The 19,546-nt window shown below is 38.7% G+C and overlaps 1 protein-coding gene across 1 annotated transcript in view; it reads right to left on the bottom strand.

Annotated features, from left to right (window-relative positions):
• Positions 1-19,546, bottom strand: part of RNF150 (ring finger protein 150) — a 243,064-nt gene that overhangs the window by 72,505 nt on the left and 151,013 nt on the right. The window contains exons 3-4 of the mRNA XM_004426471.3: positions 6,339-6,410; positions 4,822-4,904 (exon numbers count right to left, since the gene is read on the bottom strand). Of these exons, the coding sequence (XP_004426528.1) occupies positions 4,822-4,904; positions 6,339-6,410 (155 nt within the window). The remainder of the gene's footprint in view (positions 1-4,821; positions 4,905-6,338; positions 6,411-19,546) is intronic.

Genomic DNA, 19,546 nt, shown 5'->3' with positions numbered 1-19,546 from the left:
TTTACCTCAGTGGAACATTCTGACTGACTTGTAAAAAGACCCTCACTCTTGAGGAGTGGGTTCTACATAAGGACCAACATCACAGGGTCTTTGGTTGGTTTATTCAACTTAGACTTTTATCAGCTTCTGCCTACAGAGTCAGAGACCAAAGGAAGGTCAAAATGAGCCACCAATAATCTACCATTTCTAGCAAATTCTTATAATGTTAAGTGAAAAGAGCAGGATATTAAATGATGTTGACGGCAGTATCTCAAACTTACAAAAATAGGCATAGGAAATAAAAGGAAGGAAATATATAAACATGTTAGCAGTAGTTACCTGCACGAGGAAGTTAGGTAGATAATTATATATTTATTCATTTTACAAATTTTCTATAATGAGGATATAATGGGCAAAACAAACCATTGTTAGAAAATATGAAGACATTTCTTTTTTCTGTGGAGCCCATCTTAACTTCTTTGTGCCTGGTATTAGTTCCTCCAAATTTTTTATTCATTTTGATATTATTGTTGCACATAGCACTCTGTATTGTGATTACTTATTTAAATTCCCATCTCTCCTCCACTAGACTGGTTTCCGTTAGAGCAGGGATCACGCCACCTATCTTTTCATCTCTGGTACTTCACACTATTCCTGGCACATAGTTGCTACAAAATAACTGTTTGTTGTTTCCGATGAACATTTAGTTACTAAAAAGTTTATGGCAAGGGTCTGCTTGTTACCAAGAAGCTTTTTAATTTTTCCTAAATTGTGGAGGAGAGTTTGCAAAAATCAAAGGAAAAGACAATAGTAGAAACTAATATCCTCCCAAATTAGTAATAATGCTTTAGTGATAAAAGTAGTTGAGAGATAGGAAAGAATTTTATATGTGCATAGGGAAAGGATGCATACATGGCTTCATTTTTAAAAAAATGGCAAACAAGGGTCTTTGTCCTGCCCAAAGAGTTCATATTCTTTGAGCATGAGTGTTTGAAATTGGGTGGTTAAACAGACTGAAATGAATAACCATTGAAGAACACGATGGATGGACATCATAAGATAAAAGCTATGAAAGAAATCAGAGAGCCTTTCTTATTCTCTGGACAAGAGAAGACAATACAACCTCAGTAAAATATCTTTTGTGGCTAAATATCATAATCACAAATACTAGCCTAACTCACAAAAACTAGCCTTAATATAGTATATTGTATATTTCAGCATATGTATGCTGTAGCAAAACCAAACTTCCTTGGAAAATACCTTAGTGGTGTATTAGGATCAAATCCAAACCACAAAAGTTAGACCTGACGGACCCTGAGGTGTTTTGTGTGCTGCTATGGGTCTCTCCCTCACATTAAATGTGCAAGCCCAGCTCACCCCACGGGGAGCCTCGCCTGCATGTGATAGAGAAGGACCCTGAGGAAGAAAGACCGAGGGGCAAGAAACGGTTGATGTCTATGTGCATGACTTAATTTTAATAATCATCATGACTACAAATAAGGAGGGGAAATCATCATTAATTCTTCTTAATTTGTGCAAAAAGAGACACACAAGAGAATGATTTTGAAAAAGTCACAGTACAAGTGTGTCCCTGGGTGATTTGGAAAGAAATCTTCAATGGCAACAATAGAGAAGAGATGCACCTAGCATGTCAGGAGTCAGGAGGCCACAGAAAAGAGTAGGACAGAATGAAAACAACAAACTGGAACATTTTTTTGAAAGAGTTTTACTCAAAGAGGACACAAAGAATTCTGTAGATGAGTCAGCCTGGAAATAATGGGAAAGAGAGTCTATGAAGTTCATAGGAACAAAGACTTAATAATACCCCAGAGGAAATTATCTAACGAAAAGCAAATGCCAGTGCATCTGTTTGATAACATCCATTAGTGCACACTGTCTGGCAGAAAACCAGCAACAGGCATAGAAATATCTTGAATTCAAAGTCAGCATGGAAAAAGACAGATGAGCTCTTCAAAGAGTAGATACGTGTGGCTAGTCTAAGATCAAACAGTCATTAACTGTAACCTGTGTTCAGTAATGTTCAAAAAGTATTTTGTTATTCAAAGCAGGACCCACAATAAGGAAATGAAAGCAGATGGACAGTAAGGAGCTTGAAGCCAAAAGAAGCAAGGAATGAGCTGAGAACCAAATAATGATGTAAAAAGGAAGAGCTTGAGGCAAAACTGAACTGGCCTAGGGTAAGGGCTAGTATAAATAAAATTAAAGTTCCTAACCTTTCATTTTTTTGTGGTAAATATTAAAATGTTATTTTTTTCTTGGTTACTATTTCCAAAAAAATAATACTATAAAAGGAGATCTGGAATAATATATCAGGAAAAATCTAAATACAGCTAAAGTAATGCAATTTGTCATAATTAAGAATTGAAATCAGCCAAATGTTCCACAACAGAGGCAGGGTAAATCAAATTGTGGTACATCTATGGCTTGGATATTATGCAGCCTCTAGCAATTATATGTAGTAACACAGAATACACTCATAAGGGCTCTAAACGAAGAAGATATTTTATATGGCACGAATTACGAAGCTAAAGCAATGCTATATATAGTTTTAAAAACAGATTTTTCTTAATTACATTTGGATTCTCAGGGAAAAGTTGCTATTTAACTTTAATTTGCTTTGGATATTTTTTATAAGTAGCACCCTCATAGGGCTCTCAGCAATCTCCAAGTAGCAAAGGAAAGGAAAGCACTTTCCTTGCTTATAACTACGAGGCTTTATAAAACCCTTAATAAAATACAGCAGAGATGAAAGATGCTACCCTGAGAGGCTCTCTGTGGTTCACATACTGCCATTCTTTGCCAGTGTTTCTAAAAGTCACCAAGTAGATACCAAATATAATGTCTAGAGACGAAGCCGGCTACCTGAGGGTTACTGTAGATTTTCTTGTTTAACCTGAGGGGTGACTGAAGGGGTCAAGAGGATATGTGAGCTTGTTTTGCAGAAGAAAGAGAATGCCTTCAGGGAGGCTGTGATCACTGGATGACCAGCCCCCAGCTACCCTTGATGCCCAGAAGTCAGATCGCCCAAGGGCTTCTCTGGAGTGAAAGATTACCCCTTTGTTTCTCAGAAACTCCTCCTGCCAAGCCCCTTAGCTCTATAAAACTCTGCTTTCTTCTCTTTTTCAGGACGGTTTGAGAGAACCCATCCCCCTACCTTCTCATTTTGGCCAATTTGAATAAAACCTTTCTCCATCTCCAAGCACCGATGGCTCAGTGATTGGTTTATTGTGCATCGGGTACATGTACTTGAGATTAAGAGGTTGGGTATCAGAGACAGAATTTATATACAGCACCACCATGTGAAGGAAGCTACTAAGTCTTTGTGTGTCCAGATTTACGATTCTGTCTTAGAGACAGTCAAGCATCTACAAACTAAGGAAAGTGAATCCCACCTGAAGGGGTTGGCTGGGGCCACCACAGGGCACTTTCCTCAGGCTCATTTTCCTAATATCAATTTGCTTAAGAGCATTTCAAGTAAGATGCATTCCCCTTGGGAGTTTCTGCATCTGAGTATTTTTTTTGTCACTTCTTTGTCATTTTGGTTTTTTTTAAACTAATTCCTCTAAAGGCATATTTTATTTCTTTTGTATTTCTAATAAATAGTTCTTAAAGTTGCATCGTTTTATGAATGAATGGATTGTTTTATATCTTTGTGTATTTTTTTCTACTTTATTGGGACTTAAATACTCTAAGAATTTTTTTTTTTTGTGAGGAAGATCAGCCCTGAGCTAACATACATGCCATATCTCCTCTTTTTGCTGAAGAAGACCGGCCCTGAGCTAACATCTATTGCCAATCTTCCTCCTTTTTTTTCCCTTTTTCTCCCCAAAGCCCCAGTAGATAGTTGTATGTCATAGTTGCACATCCTTCTAGTTGCTGTATGTGGGACGCTGCCTCAGCATGGCTGGACAAGCGGTGCGTCAGTGCGCGCCCGGGATCCAAACCTGGGCCTCCAGCAGTGGAGCATGCGCACTTAACCGCTAAGCCATGGGGCCAGCCCCTCTAAGAACTTTTAAAGCTAATCTTTCTAAGTCAAGAAACTTTCTTCAAGGGATAATTTAATTTCTATTTTTAAGATACTTCACAGATGAAAAAAAACTAAAAAAAAAAAGTTTTCAATGAGAGGAGGACAGCTTTTACATGACTTTAAAATGTTTGATCTTATTCAAGTATTTAAACTTAACTATATAAAAAGAATTCAGATGCCTTAACAGTGAATTTCAATTAGGGAGAGGGATTAGCATTATATGAGACACAAGGGGAGTTTTTCCAACTACACATGCTGGTACCCTCCTCTAGATTCTAGAAGTTTTGGGGTGAATGTCACATTCTCTTCCTGTTAGTGAAAAAAAATCAAGGGAAATGGAATCTGCCTTTGGCTTCCTACTCATTCCTGACCATATTCTGGCTGTCGATCCCTTCATGATTATTCATAAAATATTTTTAAGAGTTTATTAATTTAATTAAAATAGCACTTGTAAAAGTGAGAATGGATTCTGAATATCATAGACCTGCTGTTAAAGAAAACTCACACTTGGAGCTACATCATCCAGTTCTGTACCATGAGGTTCTAGTTCACAGAAGTACCCTTCCTTTGGTGCAAAGAGGATCAGAAAAATATTTCTAATATCACAAGATAAAGTGTTTTCAAGGAGAAAGGTTACACAGAAAGAATAAGCTTTTCTGTCATTTGATATTTAAACATGGAAACATTTGGGCAGATGGACCTTGCAGGGCTGGGCCAAGCAGGTCTGAGCTGCTGAGGGCAGCAGGCACTCTCCACACATGCTCCCCTCCAAAGCAGGCAGCCTAGTGACTCACCGGCAGGGCAAGACCCGGACAATGTCGTTGGGCTTGTACCCTTCAATGCAAACCGCACAGTTGTCAAAATCCGGCTCTGTTTCCTGCAACAGGGAAAGCACAGATGAGCCTACTTTTATTGCTTCAACTCTGTGTAAACACCCAAACGACAAGCCAAAGGAGAGCTTGCCTGGAGCAAGGCTTTCAATAGACAAGGTGCCAGTTCTCTTAATCAATAATTTACTGTATATTGGCTTAATTTCCATTCCTTCTAACCTCCACTTTCTGTATCTGGGTGCCACTGCAACTGCTTTTGTAAGGAAACAATTTTTTTAATGTACCATGACTAATAATGCTATTTATTATAATTAGATATGACATCAAAATCTTGAGGATGAGAAATAAAATTTATGGAAAATTGTCTGAATGGTATTTAATCTATCCATTCCTCGGGAATATAACGTACAGAACTCTAAAATAGTATTCTAACTTTTTTTTCAAGTATATAAATCTCTTTTAATCCCTCACAATGTATTACTTATGAAATAGTCCTTGTTCTTTTACTATTCTTTGAGGGGGAAAAAGTAATGAAAAAAATGTACTTTAAATTTAGTAATGCTTTTAAATGAATTTTATCTTATTTAGCTCAACAGTATTTTTACATAGTTGAAAAAGAGCAGCATATAATTGCAAGACAAATCAATTATTCAGACTGGAGACAATATCTGTATACACAGAGAGTTGAGAATCCCTTACAATGCCCCCAGGAGCTCCAAATCTATGTATTGCAATCCACTGCTCTAAAATTTCTCCTGGGGAAATGATTTTTTTTTCCTAGGGAGAAGAGAGACCTTTACAGGCTTGCAGGCATGGACTACACTGCTTCGTTGTCCCTCCTCAAGATACGCTTCTATTTTGGCTTTATGTCATCATTCTGCAGTGAGGGAGGCTGTTGCAATGACTTTGGGGTTGTAGATACTAGATTTCAGAGAGACTGAATACACTTTTCGCATTTACTGCACACTTAAGTGGAGGACACTGCTCAGTATGTAACACTGTCTTCCTTACAAGGATTCATGGAAAACCTTTCTCAGGTCATATTACCAGCAGCAACCATTTTGTTTTTATCTTGTGGGACACTGGGCTAAGGTAATTAGATATTGTTTGAATATTGAATATTGTTTCCTTCTTTGCTTTGGTTGCTAGAAAGCCCTAATCTAAACTTGGGATGCATTTACATTATACATTTCAGGTAATGCATTTGTGTACTAATTTCATCCTGACTTCATCTATGTTATCTACATTTACTTCTCCGTTTCTTACATCTTCTGTCCAACTATTTACTTTTCCTACTGTATGCATTTTATAAAATTCTTTACATTATATTTAATCAAGACAAGCACAATAACAGACGCTGGGAGGAGAACTATTAGCATGCATTCCTCCTTTCCTCTCCTTCCCTCTCTTCCACCCTAGCTGCCAGAAAAGTCAGGAGCTTCTTTGAATAGCTCCTCACCAAAAAGAAAAGAGGCTGTTACCTTGTCACCCTTCTTGATGGTTCTGACCTGGAGCTTGCTGATCGCTTTCTTGGCTGCATCTCCCAGGCGGCGCTGAAAAACCAAAAGCTGCTTGTTAGTGAGAAAGATGTGCAATTCTTGACTTTGTTTCTGATGGCATTTAACGCACCAGGGCAGTTATCTCTGAAGTCATGCACAAATGGCATGAATGTTAAGGATGATGGCTGGAAGAGATGGGGCAGTGCTCTCTGTGCAAAGTGGCTCTATTAATCGAGGTCTATTAAAGAACGTTGTCATGGAGAGAAGCTCTTCATGCCCAATGTTAAGCAAGTGGCATATGACATGGGAAGATCCTGCCCTACAGTGACTCTAATGCAGGTTACATCTAAGCAGACTAGCAAAAAAAAAAGGTTTAGTAATTTGCCACTCTAGCCACTTAATTGAGATAGCCAATCTGGAGTAGTTGGAATAAACTTCATCTCTTTTGCACAATCAGGGTTTAGTGCTTGTGTATTCCTTTCAATTTGGGATTTTAAGCAATTTCCTTTGCTTTTATAGACCCAACCTAGCTTTATATTTGGTCTGTACTTCCCTATTCCATCACATTCTTACATGCCAATTTCGTCTTCTTTGTGTATGTTTAAGTGTGAGTGTTTATATAGGAAAATACATAAAACATACATGCTCATAACAAATAATTAGGAAGAAAACACCTGAGTGACCACCATTACCCATGCCAAGGGATAATATATTATATACTCAATTTTTAATAGAGAAAATTACTATCCTAATGAGCCCTGCAATAAGGCAATGATAGGGCAATGGGGAAGAGTGGGAGAGGGAGAGGGAGATAGTGGGGAGATAAATAAGTTTTAATCTGTCAAGGAAAAAAGTGGTGCGCTTGTTGAGTTTTCTACCTGTTGTATCTCCTCCTTAGGTATGTGTACTTCTGGTCTGTATTAGATGTGTATTTGCAGCAGTGAAATATATTTGAAGAACTAAGATAAACAGGGCAAACATTAAACAGAATAACCATGTGCTTTCACTAATTTTGTTCCTTTTGGAAATAACAGTCAAGCTTCTTACTTTTCTTTAAAATTGTGAACGTATGCTAGTGAACAGTTAATATATCATAGGTACTACGATAAAGCTCTATATGCAATATCACCTTTATCCTTACAACAACCCTATAGAAAAATACTATTTTATAGAAAGAATTGAAACTTATACAGCTTAGGTAAATGGTTTAATATTATGGAGTTTGCGACAGGTCAGTCAGAATCTGAATAAAATTAAGTCTGATTTTAAAGCCAAAGCTAAACTACCACTCTCATTATTCACCAATCACCCAATCAGCCAATCAGCTAACCAACCAACATTTGCCCAGCCAGCCAACTAACCAATCAGCTAGTCAGCCAATCAACTACATTTGGCCACCCAGCCAACTGAACGATATCCAGCCAACTGGCCAGCCAGCAAGCTAACCAATCAACATCTGGCCAGCCAGATAACCAGTCAACCAGCCATTCAGCCAACCAACTAACCAATATGCTGGCCAACCAATCATAATCTATTAAGTACCTATTATGTGGCAGTTCCCTAAGCATAGAGCAGTTAAAATAAATAAGTAGAAGAGAGGCCGGCCTGGCGGCATAGAGGTTAAGTTCGAGTGCTCCACTTTGGTGGCCTGGGGTTCTCGGGTTCGCATCCTGGGCGTGGACCTATGTACCACTTATCAAGCCATGTTGTGGCAGCGTCCCACATATCAAAGTGGAGGAAGATGGGCACAGATGTTAGCCCTGGGCCAATCTCCCTCAGCAAAAAAAGAGGAGTACTGGCAACAGATGTTAGCTCAGGGCTAATCTTCTTAAAAAATAAATAAATAAATAAAATAAGTAGAAGAGATGTTCTCCTTGTTAATTCATTTTTCTCTTTACTATTTTGTCCTTAATTTCTAAAATAATTTCTGGCATTTTTAACAGAAGAGTAAGCTTTGGCTGTTTCCTAAAACGAGACCTACATATACTCGAGATTTATGCAGAAGTCCATGAGTAGCTAGCAAACTAAGGTAGCAGGAAAAATAGGAAGAGTCTATAATGATAAATATCAAGGGGAACATGAGAGTGAGAAGGAAAGAAAAGAACTGAGGTGAACTAAACATGATGGAACTCTCTTTCTTCTCCTCTTCCTCTAGTTATTGCATAATCATCCTTTGGTCTCAACTCAAGCCACTTCTTCAAGGAGCCCTTCCTCCATGTCTCCCTGAAGAGAAGATCCTGCTGGTCTCTACGAAGAGAGGGACAGCACCTTGTCCCTGTGCTTCATAGCACCGTCACAACATTTGCAATTTGATATTTGTTTTTATGATCAATCCTTTTACATTTCTCTCTTGTAAACTCCTTGAGGGCAGAACTGTGTTTTTTTTTTGCTTCTCACTGTGTCCCCAGCACCTAGAATCAACCTTCACTATACTTCAATGAACTTCAAGCTGCCTTCACTAACTGACACTCAATCATTCAACACATATTTGGGATCACTTATTTTGTCCCAGGTCCAGCTCTGGCTTTTGAAAAAAATGGTAGTGAAAAAACACACAAAAATTCCTGCCCTCTGTAGCTTACTATCTAGTGGAAACTCAATAAATGGTTGATGAGTGAATAAAATCTTAAACCAATAGATGTTTTTTAAAATCTAGCCAGTTAATGAGAAAATTTATGGACAAACTATAAGTAATACATGTGGTAAGGCAGGCAAAGCTGTGGTCCTGGCCTTGGCAAAACCAGCCAGTCTCAAATAAGGGCTGCTTTTCATTGAAGAAGCCTGGAGAAAGAACTGAAAGGCATTGAGAAAAGGCTACTAGTTACCAGGAGTAAATGCAATAAACCTCAGAATATTACATTTAGAATAAAAAATCTGGACCAAAAATAAGTAAATGTTGATTGTTTTTATTTTTTAAGTCAACAGCTCAGATATTTATGCAGTTGTGTTTAATTGGTATTATATAATATTTGGCCCCAATTCCATCACTTTAATTGTTCGTTACTTCTAAAGGCTAAGCAGGGCAATTAAGTGGCTAAAATTATTTTCAAACAATGGTCATAGATTATACTCAAAGGAAGACCAATATTTTTTCTTAAGGAGGTGAACCAGAAAGAATATTTTCAAAATTTAATTTCACTTAAAACAATTCTTTAGCAAATGAAATATGCTCTTCTTAAATGTGAGCATGTCAGGTAAGTTCAAAGACTACTTTAAAATTCTGCCATGTATTTAACGTTACTTTTGGCGATATCTGAATAAAAATGGGGTTTCTTTAAAAAACACCCCCTTTCTCTTTTCCAGTAAAAAAGCTCTTTCCATGCCCTTTTTAAGGAAAATTCAAGCTGCCTTTATATAAAAAGTAAAAACGGTGTGTCTATTCAGAAAATATAAAGCAAGCTGACATTAAGGTATTCGAGATTGTGGCTAACAGCCTACGTAATGGTTAGGGAATTAGAAAAAAGGATTCCATTACTAGCATTCTGCTGACTGATGGCTGAAGGAGGTTCAAGGAATTCAGTGAAGGATAAAGTCATTTGGGAGATGAGCTTCCCAAATTAGCAGAATTAATAGATGGAGAAATTGGAGTAAAAAAGAAAATGATAAGGTCGTCTTCACCATCAGGTCTATGAGGCCTTCTGCCCTGGAAGCTCTGAGAAACCAAATGATTCACAAGGTAGGAAGACATGTTTTCCTTAATCATTCTCAGAAATGGTATAATCGTCTTCCTTTCCCTTTCTCTGTCCTGTGAAGTTCCCTGAGTCAAACCTTACTTCATATGTTACTGAGAGATAATACACATTTACCTCTGTTGAGGAGGAAAAGGATAGTGTTTTGGCAGGAGCTGATGAAGGATATGAAAGTTTCCCCAACCAGGGGAAGAACAGATGTTCTAAATACCTGGAGAATACAGAAAAATCAGCTTCTGAGAGATATATAACAATTATGGGTCCATGTAATACTAGATTTCTTCTGTAGGAGTTCTGGATTAACAAAATAAAGGGAAAAGCACCATAAAGTTTTAAAAAACGCTATGATGATTTGCAAGTAGTCAAATTTTGGCAACATATGCATGTCTCTTTTTCTTTTTAAGTGACATGAAAATCACACACAGAAATATTGACTTCTGAATTTTAAAAAAGTTCCTCTTTCAACAATTTTCAAACTAGTATTGTTGGATTTCCAAAATGCAAACTAAAGAGATAATGAGTAAAACATAAACATTCTTAATAAAATGGCCTAAACAAGGTAGTCGTTGCTTTTGTAGTTGGCCTCTTTTGTCTTTGGGTTATTAACTGCACCAAGCATAAATGAGAGTGAAAACTACAGGCCCTGCTCAAACTGAGTCTCTTACGTAGTCTTGAGTAGAGAAGCTAGGGATGGAATCAGAAGTCTATAACAAAACAGATTCTTTTCTTTGTAGTTCTCAGAAATGCAGAGTAATGTGATGCTAATGGAAGGCACAGGGATGACCTCAGGTAGAGGGACCACCCCAAGTTTGTACAGGCCTTTTGTTTCAGGTAGGGATTCCTCCCACTTCTCCAGGTCACTCTTATGAATTTTCTCTAACCCAACCAGACTCGAATGATACTATACTTTTCACTAAAGATTGTCAGGAAGTGGGCCATCTTGGTAATGAGATTTATCCATCAATCTGATCTAAACAGGTATAAGAAAATATTTACCAAGGTTATTGATTCCTTGACAACAGTGAAGATAAACAGCTTTACGGAAAATAAATACTGAGCCATTTATTAAAAGAATAAAGTCCTACATAAATGCCAACAAGGATGATAAACAGTGACAGACTCCAATTCAACCCAAGACTTATAAATTAGTTATTTCCTAAATATTTAAGAAACTGAGAAAAATACCGACACTTTCCTCTTCCCCTCCTCTGTGTTATAAACAGAAATGCAGGAAGGTGATAAAAAACTAGGAATAAGGATGCCAAAACCCAGCATCAAAATTGAGTTTATATTCTCCCTATGTCATTGGATTGGATAATTCTGTATCATATTTGCCCCTTTTCTGGAAGCTATATTTTATAATCATGACTATTATCATCATAACCACCACCACCAAATGGGAAAACAACTACGTGTTCTTATGTTCTAGGTGAAGGGAGGATGCTGTAACCATAAACAGAGTTGGTCCCAGTCGTCTGGAACCTCATGTGGCCACGGGTGACTCAGACATTCCCTCACTCGCTCTATTACATAATAATGATCCTTCCAGGCCTGGTTGATATGTCAGAAATCATGGCACAGCCAGTCCAATTAATTTCTATGATGTAGAGCACCACTCCAAAAATCTAGAAAAATGGATAAAAGAATGAAACTGACTATTCTGACAGACATGGTGACCTCATAGAGCGATGACTTAAAGCTGTTTATGCACACATGATATAGGTAAAAACATCAGGGTTATTTTTTGTGGGAGGTGTTGTAGAGGCAATCGCTTGGAAGTTAGAAGATACAACTTTTATCCTATTTCTGTCACTATCAAACCGGGTGACTTTGGCCAAGTCACTTAAACATTCTGGGCCTTAGTTTCCCTTATTAGTAAAATTAGGGATGTAAAGTCATGTCATTTCCAGCTTGACCAGTGCATGGTTTTCATCTACGCAGAACAGAATCGGGAGGCAAAGATTCTTTGAGACCTGAATTACCTAAAAAAAGCAAATCAACGGCTAATTACTTCGCTGAATACTTCATGGATACAATGTACACTTTGCCTTTCTGTGCCCCTGAGAGCTTTGAATTTTCTCTAGAGCAACATCAGGGACTATTTTCGTTCTCGCTCTTTAGGAGACAGAAGCATCTCTGCCTGGAGACCTACCCTTGATGGCTGACACTTGGTATATTCCTTTCCTTTCCCTTTCTCTTTCCCTGTGAAGTTTAAGTTTGTTTTAAATTCCATCACTTCTCTTGTTCCAACATAACTTCAGTACCAATATGTGCAAATAAAATCAAATGCACATGGGCCATGTACATGCAAATAATAAGGAAAGGCATTCTCAAGGAGAGGTAACTCTTTCAGGAAAACTTTGTTGAATGTCATCACCAGGCCTCACCTAAAACAAAACAAAACAAAACAGGTCTGGTTTCTTTGGATTAGCCTCGAAGGCAATATTGTTTATGAAGAAAAGAACCTTAATTAATTTAACTGATCTGCCTATATTCAAAGTACCCACCATCTACTGGGAGTCCTGTGGTTTTCAGGACAGAGACCCAGTCCTTGTGTCTGAGATGGGATGTCCTAGGAGATAGTGAGACAGTGTCCCAGAGCATCACCAGAAGGCAGGCTCACCTGCCATGGCAGGAATGCTGCTTGCTGGCTTTGCTTTGCCATCGTATAGGGCTTCTATAAGCAGGATAAGAATTAGTGAACAGTAGCAAAAGTGGCACATCTGGGAAACGAGGGACACATGGCTCCTTAACCTCCTGGTGGGAGGACTTAACCTCCTGGAGGGTAGGACTGCCCATAGTGCATATTGGTGTTCACGATCAGGAGTCTGTCACGTATCTGACCCCCCCACCTCAAAGTTCAAGAAGAGGTCGCTAGATGGGAAGTCATTAAGTAGGTAGAGTGAAGATGAATCCTTAGCATCCTCAGTGAAGCTCCCTGAGGTGGGAAATCTTAAACTAGGTACTAGAAAGGACTTAACAATCAATCCTTACTTCTAATGCCAAAAAGGGCCAATGTTCAAATAGCAGAATGGTGCAGAGTTCCTTGTATTTACTGTTCTGACTGAGACCTACTCCTCATGGGCTAGGTCTCCTCAGTATCTCAATACCGTTGAGGTAGCTTAGCTTGGTCTGGTGGAAACTACTCTGACTTGAAATCACGAACCTGTTTGAGTGTCCTTGAAAAAAATCACTTAATATTTCTCTCTCAAATCTATTATACCTAATGTCCCTTTAAGTTCTAAAACCTATAATTCTGGCTTCAGGCAGTCAGCATTCTCAAATGGGTGAGTAGAATTACGGCCTGGTGTCTTCTACCCCCTAGTTCTTACAACTGTGGTTTCCCATCTGCAGCCCTCCTGGGAATACGGGTTCTCAGGGCTGAGAGGTGTCCCGGTTCTGCAGTGTAGAAGTCCACTCTGGTGACATCAATGGGCTATTTTCTTACAGTACTCATCCAGGGGCATCATGAAAACTTGTGAGGAGAGAAACAGAGATGTGTCACAGTATTTAAAAGTCACCCACATGTGTTAAACAGCCAGCACAATGTTTTTCCTAATCATCATAGGGCCTTACCATCTCAGAAAAGTGGGTAGTGGCTGGCAACTTCTCTTCCCATACCATCTTGGTGCCTTTACTAGTGTCCTGCTCCCTTCACAAGTGCAAGTGTGACAGAAAAGCCTTCCTTCACCTAAGCACCCTTCCCTCAGCTTCCTCTCCTGACCCACCTTGCTTGGCTCTGGCTGGAGTGATCACTGCTCCTATCTTTATGATTCAGACCCAGTTCCTGACTCCAAATGCTCCTATGCACGTACCACATTTGATTGTCCTCTTGCCTCATGACCCTGCCCTGCCCAAGACCCTGATTCTACTTTGCTCTAAAACCACAGTTAAATACAAACCCTATTCACTTTTAAGTAGTCCCAGCTGTTGACACCCCAGCTTTGACAGTATTCTAGACCCTCAACTAAGCTGCCTAGGGGAGTCATATTTATGTCTGGGTTTACGTCCAATTATATAACAGAGTATTCTGGACTTCATCAGAGATGAGACGCCATTGGGCTGGAATGTGACATGATGAAAAGCAGCCCCCAAAGGTCCTGTGTGGGCTCTGGGCCAACCTGTATCCTAACCCATAGGGGATGCTTCACTGGGCTCTTTCATGTCACAAGGCTTGCTTAGAAATGGGAAACAGGAGTCTAGCCACCTCCTTCAGCTCTGCAGACACAACTTGAAACAATCAATCACTGGACTCAGGCACATACAGGTCAGCTGACAGATCAGGGTCCCCAAAGGAGGCTGGCCTGGAAGAAAAGATGACAGACTATACCAAAGACAAGCGTTATGAGTGAAGAAGGTTGCTGCAGAGCAGTGGACCCTGAGCAGAGGAGCAGTGGATCCAGATGCAGCGAGAAGCTGTGTGTGGTCTCTGCCAACTAGCCTCCTTGCTTCACCTCCCTCAGAGTGCCTGCATGCACTGGGAAGGCGAGGTATGAGGCAAGAAGGGAATAGTTTCAAATAGCGATAACAACTGAGAAGAAAATAGAATACATAAAATGATATGATAGAGGGAGAGAGACTGGGCCATGAGGCCACATTAGTGTATCCGAGGCTGTTTCTAGACCTCTTCTCCTGGGACACCCACTCTGCAGGGGAGCTGACCCTGTCCTGACCTTTTAAATGGCATCTATGTACTGATGAATCCCATATTTCTATCTCCACCTATTCTTCTCTCCTGACCTCCATACCCGCATATTGAATACCTCCCTGGCATCTCTGTTTACATATCTGATAGGCTCCAAAAATTTAACATTTCCAGACCCAAATTCCAGATTCCCCAGCCTCTCTGGATCTCTCCTTCTATCTTTCCCACTTCAGTTAATGCTGTGAGAACCGACCGAATTGCATCCTTGATTCTTCTTCTCTCACACATATGGTAACCATATGATTTATTATCCAAACTGGAACACTTGTGAGAGTAAAATGGGGAGTTATTAATAATTAGGCTGATATCACACATATAAACTAGGATATAGTCCTTAAATTCTACATTTAATCCACAGGATTTTAAAATACTGTCCTAAGCTGATCCCTCCTGAGCTTCTCCACCTCACTCACTCTAGTCCAAATCCATCACCTGTCATCTGACTACTATATAGCCCTCCAAGTGGGCTCCTATCATTTTTTATGTGAATTGCCTGTTGATGCCACTACAATACAAGCTATGTGAAGGCCACGTCCTTGTCTATGTATTAGATGTGGAAAATAACTTTTCTTATGCATAGACACAGAAACTTCTGGAAGTACAGAAAGGGAAGTGTTAAGAGTTGCTGCCTCCGGTGAGAGTTGGAGGAAGGAAAGTTGACAAAGGGAGTTTGAGATGGAAAGAAAACTTACTTTTAAATGCACACACTTTTATTTTGTCTTTTTGTGTGTGTGTATACACACAAAATGTGTGTATACATTATTAATGTTAATTAAAAAATTAACAAAATTTTAATTAATAAAAAATTGTTAATTAAAAAAACAGTGATGCATGCGAAATTATTCTCCAAGAAAGCCAGACTCTTTCTCTGCAGTCTATTTATATGCCTTCCTTTTCCCAAAACTCTGGAGAAAAGATGAAAAAAAGATTCCATTTTGTTTCAAACTGTGTCACCTGAGCTAAAAAGCCCATCTCTAGACTTAACTCTATGTGAGTTATGTGAGAATTGAGCTATTTAATTTTGGGGGGGAAGTACATTTTCTAAGAATTGTGTTATTCATTAAGGTGATCTCATTAACAACTCTCTAACAATCTGTCACACCTAGTTTCTCATTTGATCCTCACATCAAGCCTGTGGAGTTGACACACGATCATTCTCACTTTACATCTGAGGAAATCTATGCAAGAGAGGTGAAGTAACATAGTAACAGAGAAAGGTGACGGTCACACCACTAGGAATCGCTGGAGCAAAGATTTGAATCCAGACAGCTCAACTCCAAAGCTGGTGTCTGTAACTATTACCTTGCGTTAGGTTTATCCTGGTGTAGCTGCTTTAGGAAACACAGCACACCAGCCAAATCTCCCTCTCCACTTTCGGTTGTACCCTTTATTCTCCATGTCACCATCTAAAAGAACTTGCTGTGAGGTTACTAATGTAAAGAGCATCTAGCAAATCTTACTCCATGGGAAACTGCATTGGAATGATCTTCTCCAGGTACAGTACACATGAAAGGGCTAGTGATCACCTAAGATGATGGTGACCTTCCCTTAACTGTGATCTGCACAAAGCCAAGCAGAGACTGAGGTGCTCACCTGGCTAATTCAAGTTCAGTCTCTCTTTCCCATGCCTGAATGGTTGGACACTTCACCAATGTAGCATTAACACCTTTGATAGTCCATTGCAGGCTGTGAGCCTACATCTAATCTGAGCATCACTCTTTCTGAAGGGCCAATAATGCTTTAATAAAATGACTTACATTGACCTGATACTTATTATAGCTATAGCTTGCAGAGTTGTAACTTTCTGTTGAAGAGAATGGAGCACTGTCTATCAAAAGAGAAATATTTTTCTAAGAGAAATTATATGTTCTCATTCCTTCTGTCAGAGGGCTAAAAGTATAGTGTGTATTTGGATTAGGAAACAGTGTAACTTTTAACATGATCCCAATTCACTGAGTGACCCTGAGAGTAACATCCTTTAAATTCGAGGAAAGTTAATAAAATGGGAGCGGAGTAAAAACTTAACCCCATGAGGGCTGGCCCCGTGGCTTAGCGGTTGAGTGTGCGCACTTCGCTGCTGGCAGCCCGGGGTTCGGATCCCGGGCACGCACCGACGCACCGTTTCTCCGCATGCTGACGCCGTGTCCCACATACAGCAACTAGAAGGATGTGCAACTATGACGTACAACTATCTACTGGGGGGCTTTGGGGAAAAAAAAGGAGGAGGATTGGCAATGGATGTTAGCCCAGAGCCGGTCTTCCTCAGCAAAAAGAGGAGGATTAGCATGGATGTTAGCTCAGGGCTGATCTTTCTTACAAAAAAAAAACAAAACTTAACCCCATGAACCACTTCCATACCATCCACTTCCAATTTGCTTTTCGCATACATCACAGAGCATGCATATGCCTAGACAGACATGCAACCTACACCTACCTGCACAAGGGAATTAGTGATTGAAATAATGACTCAACTAATTCAAGCTTAAAATTTCATCTTTGCCTCAGCTGTCTAATGATTGCTTAGATTGTCTATATACTCAGAACTATAAGGCTATCATTTCTATTTATCATGGTCAGATTAGCTGAGTATCTTAGCAATAACTGATATATATATATATATATATATATGTATGTATAGTTTCTTCATAAGTAACCCTTCGGAACCAGTGGAACTGAACATATTAGTTCTATTATCTATCTTCACTGCTTTGTGTCTAACTGGTAGTAAGTGTCCATTTAAGTTCCAGAATATTCAATAAAAGTGGCAAAGTTGGATTTGTAAGTGATCATCAAGGAATCTATATGATAGATGTAATGGGTACCATTCATTGAGAGCTTAAAAAAAAGTTCAGAGGCTTTAAAAAATAATATACATTAACCCATTTAATTCTCACTATAACCATAAGAGGAAGGTACATTCTCATTTAGTTTAGAAAACTAAAGCATAAAGAGATGAACTTGCCCACTTTTGGTAAGTGGTGAAACTTGCCTACTATGTAGCCACTAAAAATCATGTTTCAAAGATTATTTAATAACAGGGAGAAATGCTTACCATTTTACAAAAAATAGAACACAAAACTTACATGTGTATGTGCTTGTGTCTCACACGTACATAGACACACATACAACGACAATTTACTGAATATATATATAGTGGGTTAAAAAACCTGAAGGGTAATATACTCAATTGTTAACAATTCAGTGGAGTGATAAGTGATTTTAGCATTTTTCTATGATTGCCAAAATTTATTGGAATGAGCATGTATCATTTTGAGAATCAGAAAAAAGCAATAACAATGTTTTAAAAAATTATTCCAGAAGCTATAGAAAATTTAAACAGACCAATTGCCATACGATAAATAAAACAAATCTAAGAGCCATTCTCCTAAAACAAACAACAACTCAGAGCTTACTGGTTTATGGAAAATTTCTACTAACACTTTAAGAACCAGCTAATTCCACCGCTATTTAAAATGCTTTAGTGCTGGGCTGTTCAATTGGACTTTCTGTGATGATGGAAATGTCCTATATACGCACTGCCATATGTTAGCCACTTAAATGTGGCTAGTGTGACCGAGGAACAGGATTTTAAATTTTATTTTATTACAATTAATTTAAATATAAATAGTCGCACATGGTTAGTGATTACTATGTTGGAAACCGCAGCTCTAGACTACAGAAAATAGAGGAAAATTTGCAAATTCTTCTTACAAAGCCAGTATAACCATTACTAAACAAGATAAGAATGTAAACTATGCACAAATCTCACATCTGAATATCAAGGTAAAAAATAAATAATATACTAAATAAAATACTAACAAATACAATCCAGCACATGTTAGAGGAATAATACGTAGTGGGAATTCAGGATGGTTCAATATTGGGAAATCCATTAATATAATCCACTTCCATTAATAGATCAAAGGAAAAAACTCAGACCATAGCTGTTGAAAGGCGTTTGTTAAACATCCATTCTTTTTTTTTTTTGTGAGGAAGATCAGCCCTGAGCTAACAGCCGATGCCAATCTTCCTCTTTTTGCTGAGGAAGACTGGCCCTGGGCTAACATCCATGACCATCTTCCTCTACTTTATATGGGACGCCACCACAGCATGGCTTGACAAGCGGTGTGTCGGTGTGTGCCCGGGATCCGAACCGGCAAACGCCGGCCGCCGCAGTGGAGCGTGGGCACTTAACCGCTATGCCACTGGGCCAGCCCCTAAACATCCATTCTTGATTAAAAACTCTGAATAAAATAGGACTAAGTTGACATTTACATAACATGATAAAATATATATCTCAACCTAGAAGACTGCATGAGAAAATAATAAAATGGTGAAATGATAAAAACAATTCCATTAAATTCAGGATGTTCCTACTAAATACTGAATGAAGGCGAATACGTTCACTATTACCTTAGTTGATTTTGGAGGTATAAGCCAATGAAATTAGATAAGAGGGAAAAATAAGAGGTTTAAAGTTTGAAAGAAGTAAATTATCACTAACTGCATATTATTAATGTAATCCTGATAAACCAATATAAACAATCACAAATACTATAATGTAGTGGTTAAGATCATGGGTTCTGAAGCCCTGCTGCTTGGTCCAATTACTGGCTGTATTGCTAACTAGCTGTGTGATCTTGAGCAAGTTATTTAATCTCTCTGTTTCCTCCTCTGTAAAATGGGGACAATAAAATTATCTACTATAGGGTTATTAAGAGGATTAGCATGTAAATAAATATAGAGCTCTTACAAAATGCCTATATATAATAACTACTATATAATATAACCATTAT

Source organism: Ceratotherium simum, chromosome 12 (assembly GCF_057802395.1).
Source record: "Ceratotherium simum simum isolate JZ-2026a chromosome 12, ASM5780239v1, whole genome shotgun sequence".
NCBI classification, from domain to species: domain Eukaryota; kingdom Metazoa; phylum Chordata; class Mammalia; order Perissodactyla; family Rhinocerotidae; genus Ceratotherium; species Ceratotherium simum.
Note: the sequence above shows the minus strand (reverse complement) of the source record. Positions and strands in the feature narration are given on the sequence as shown.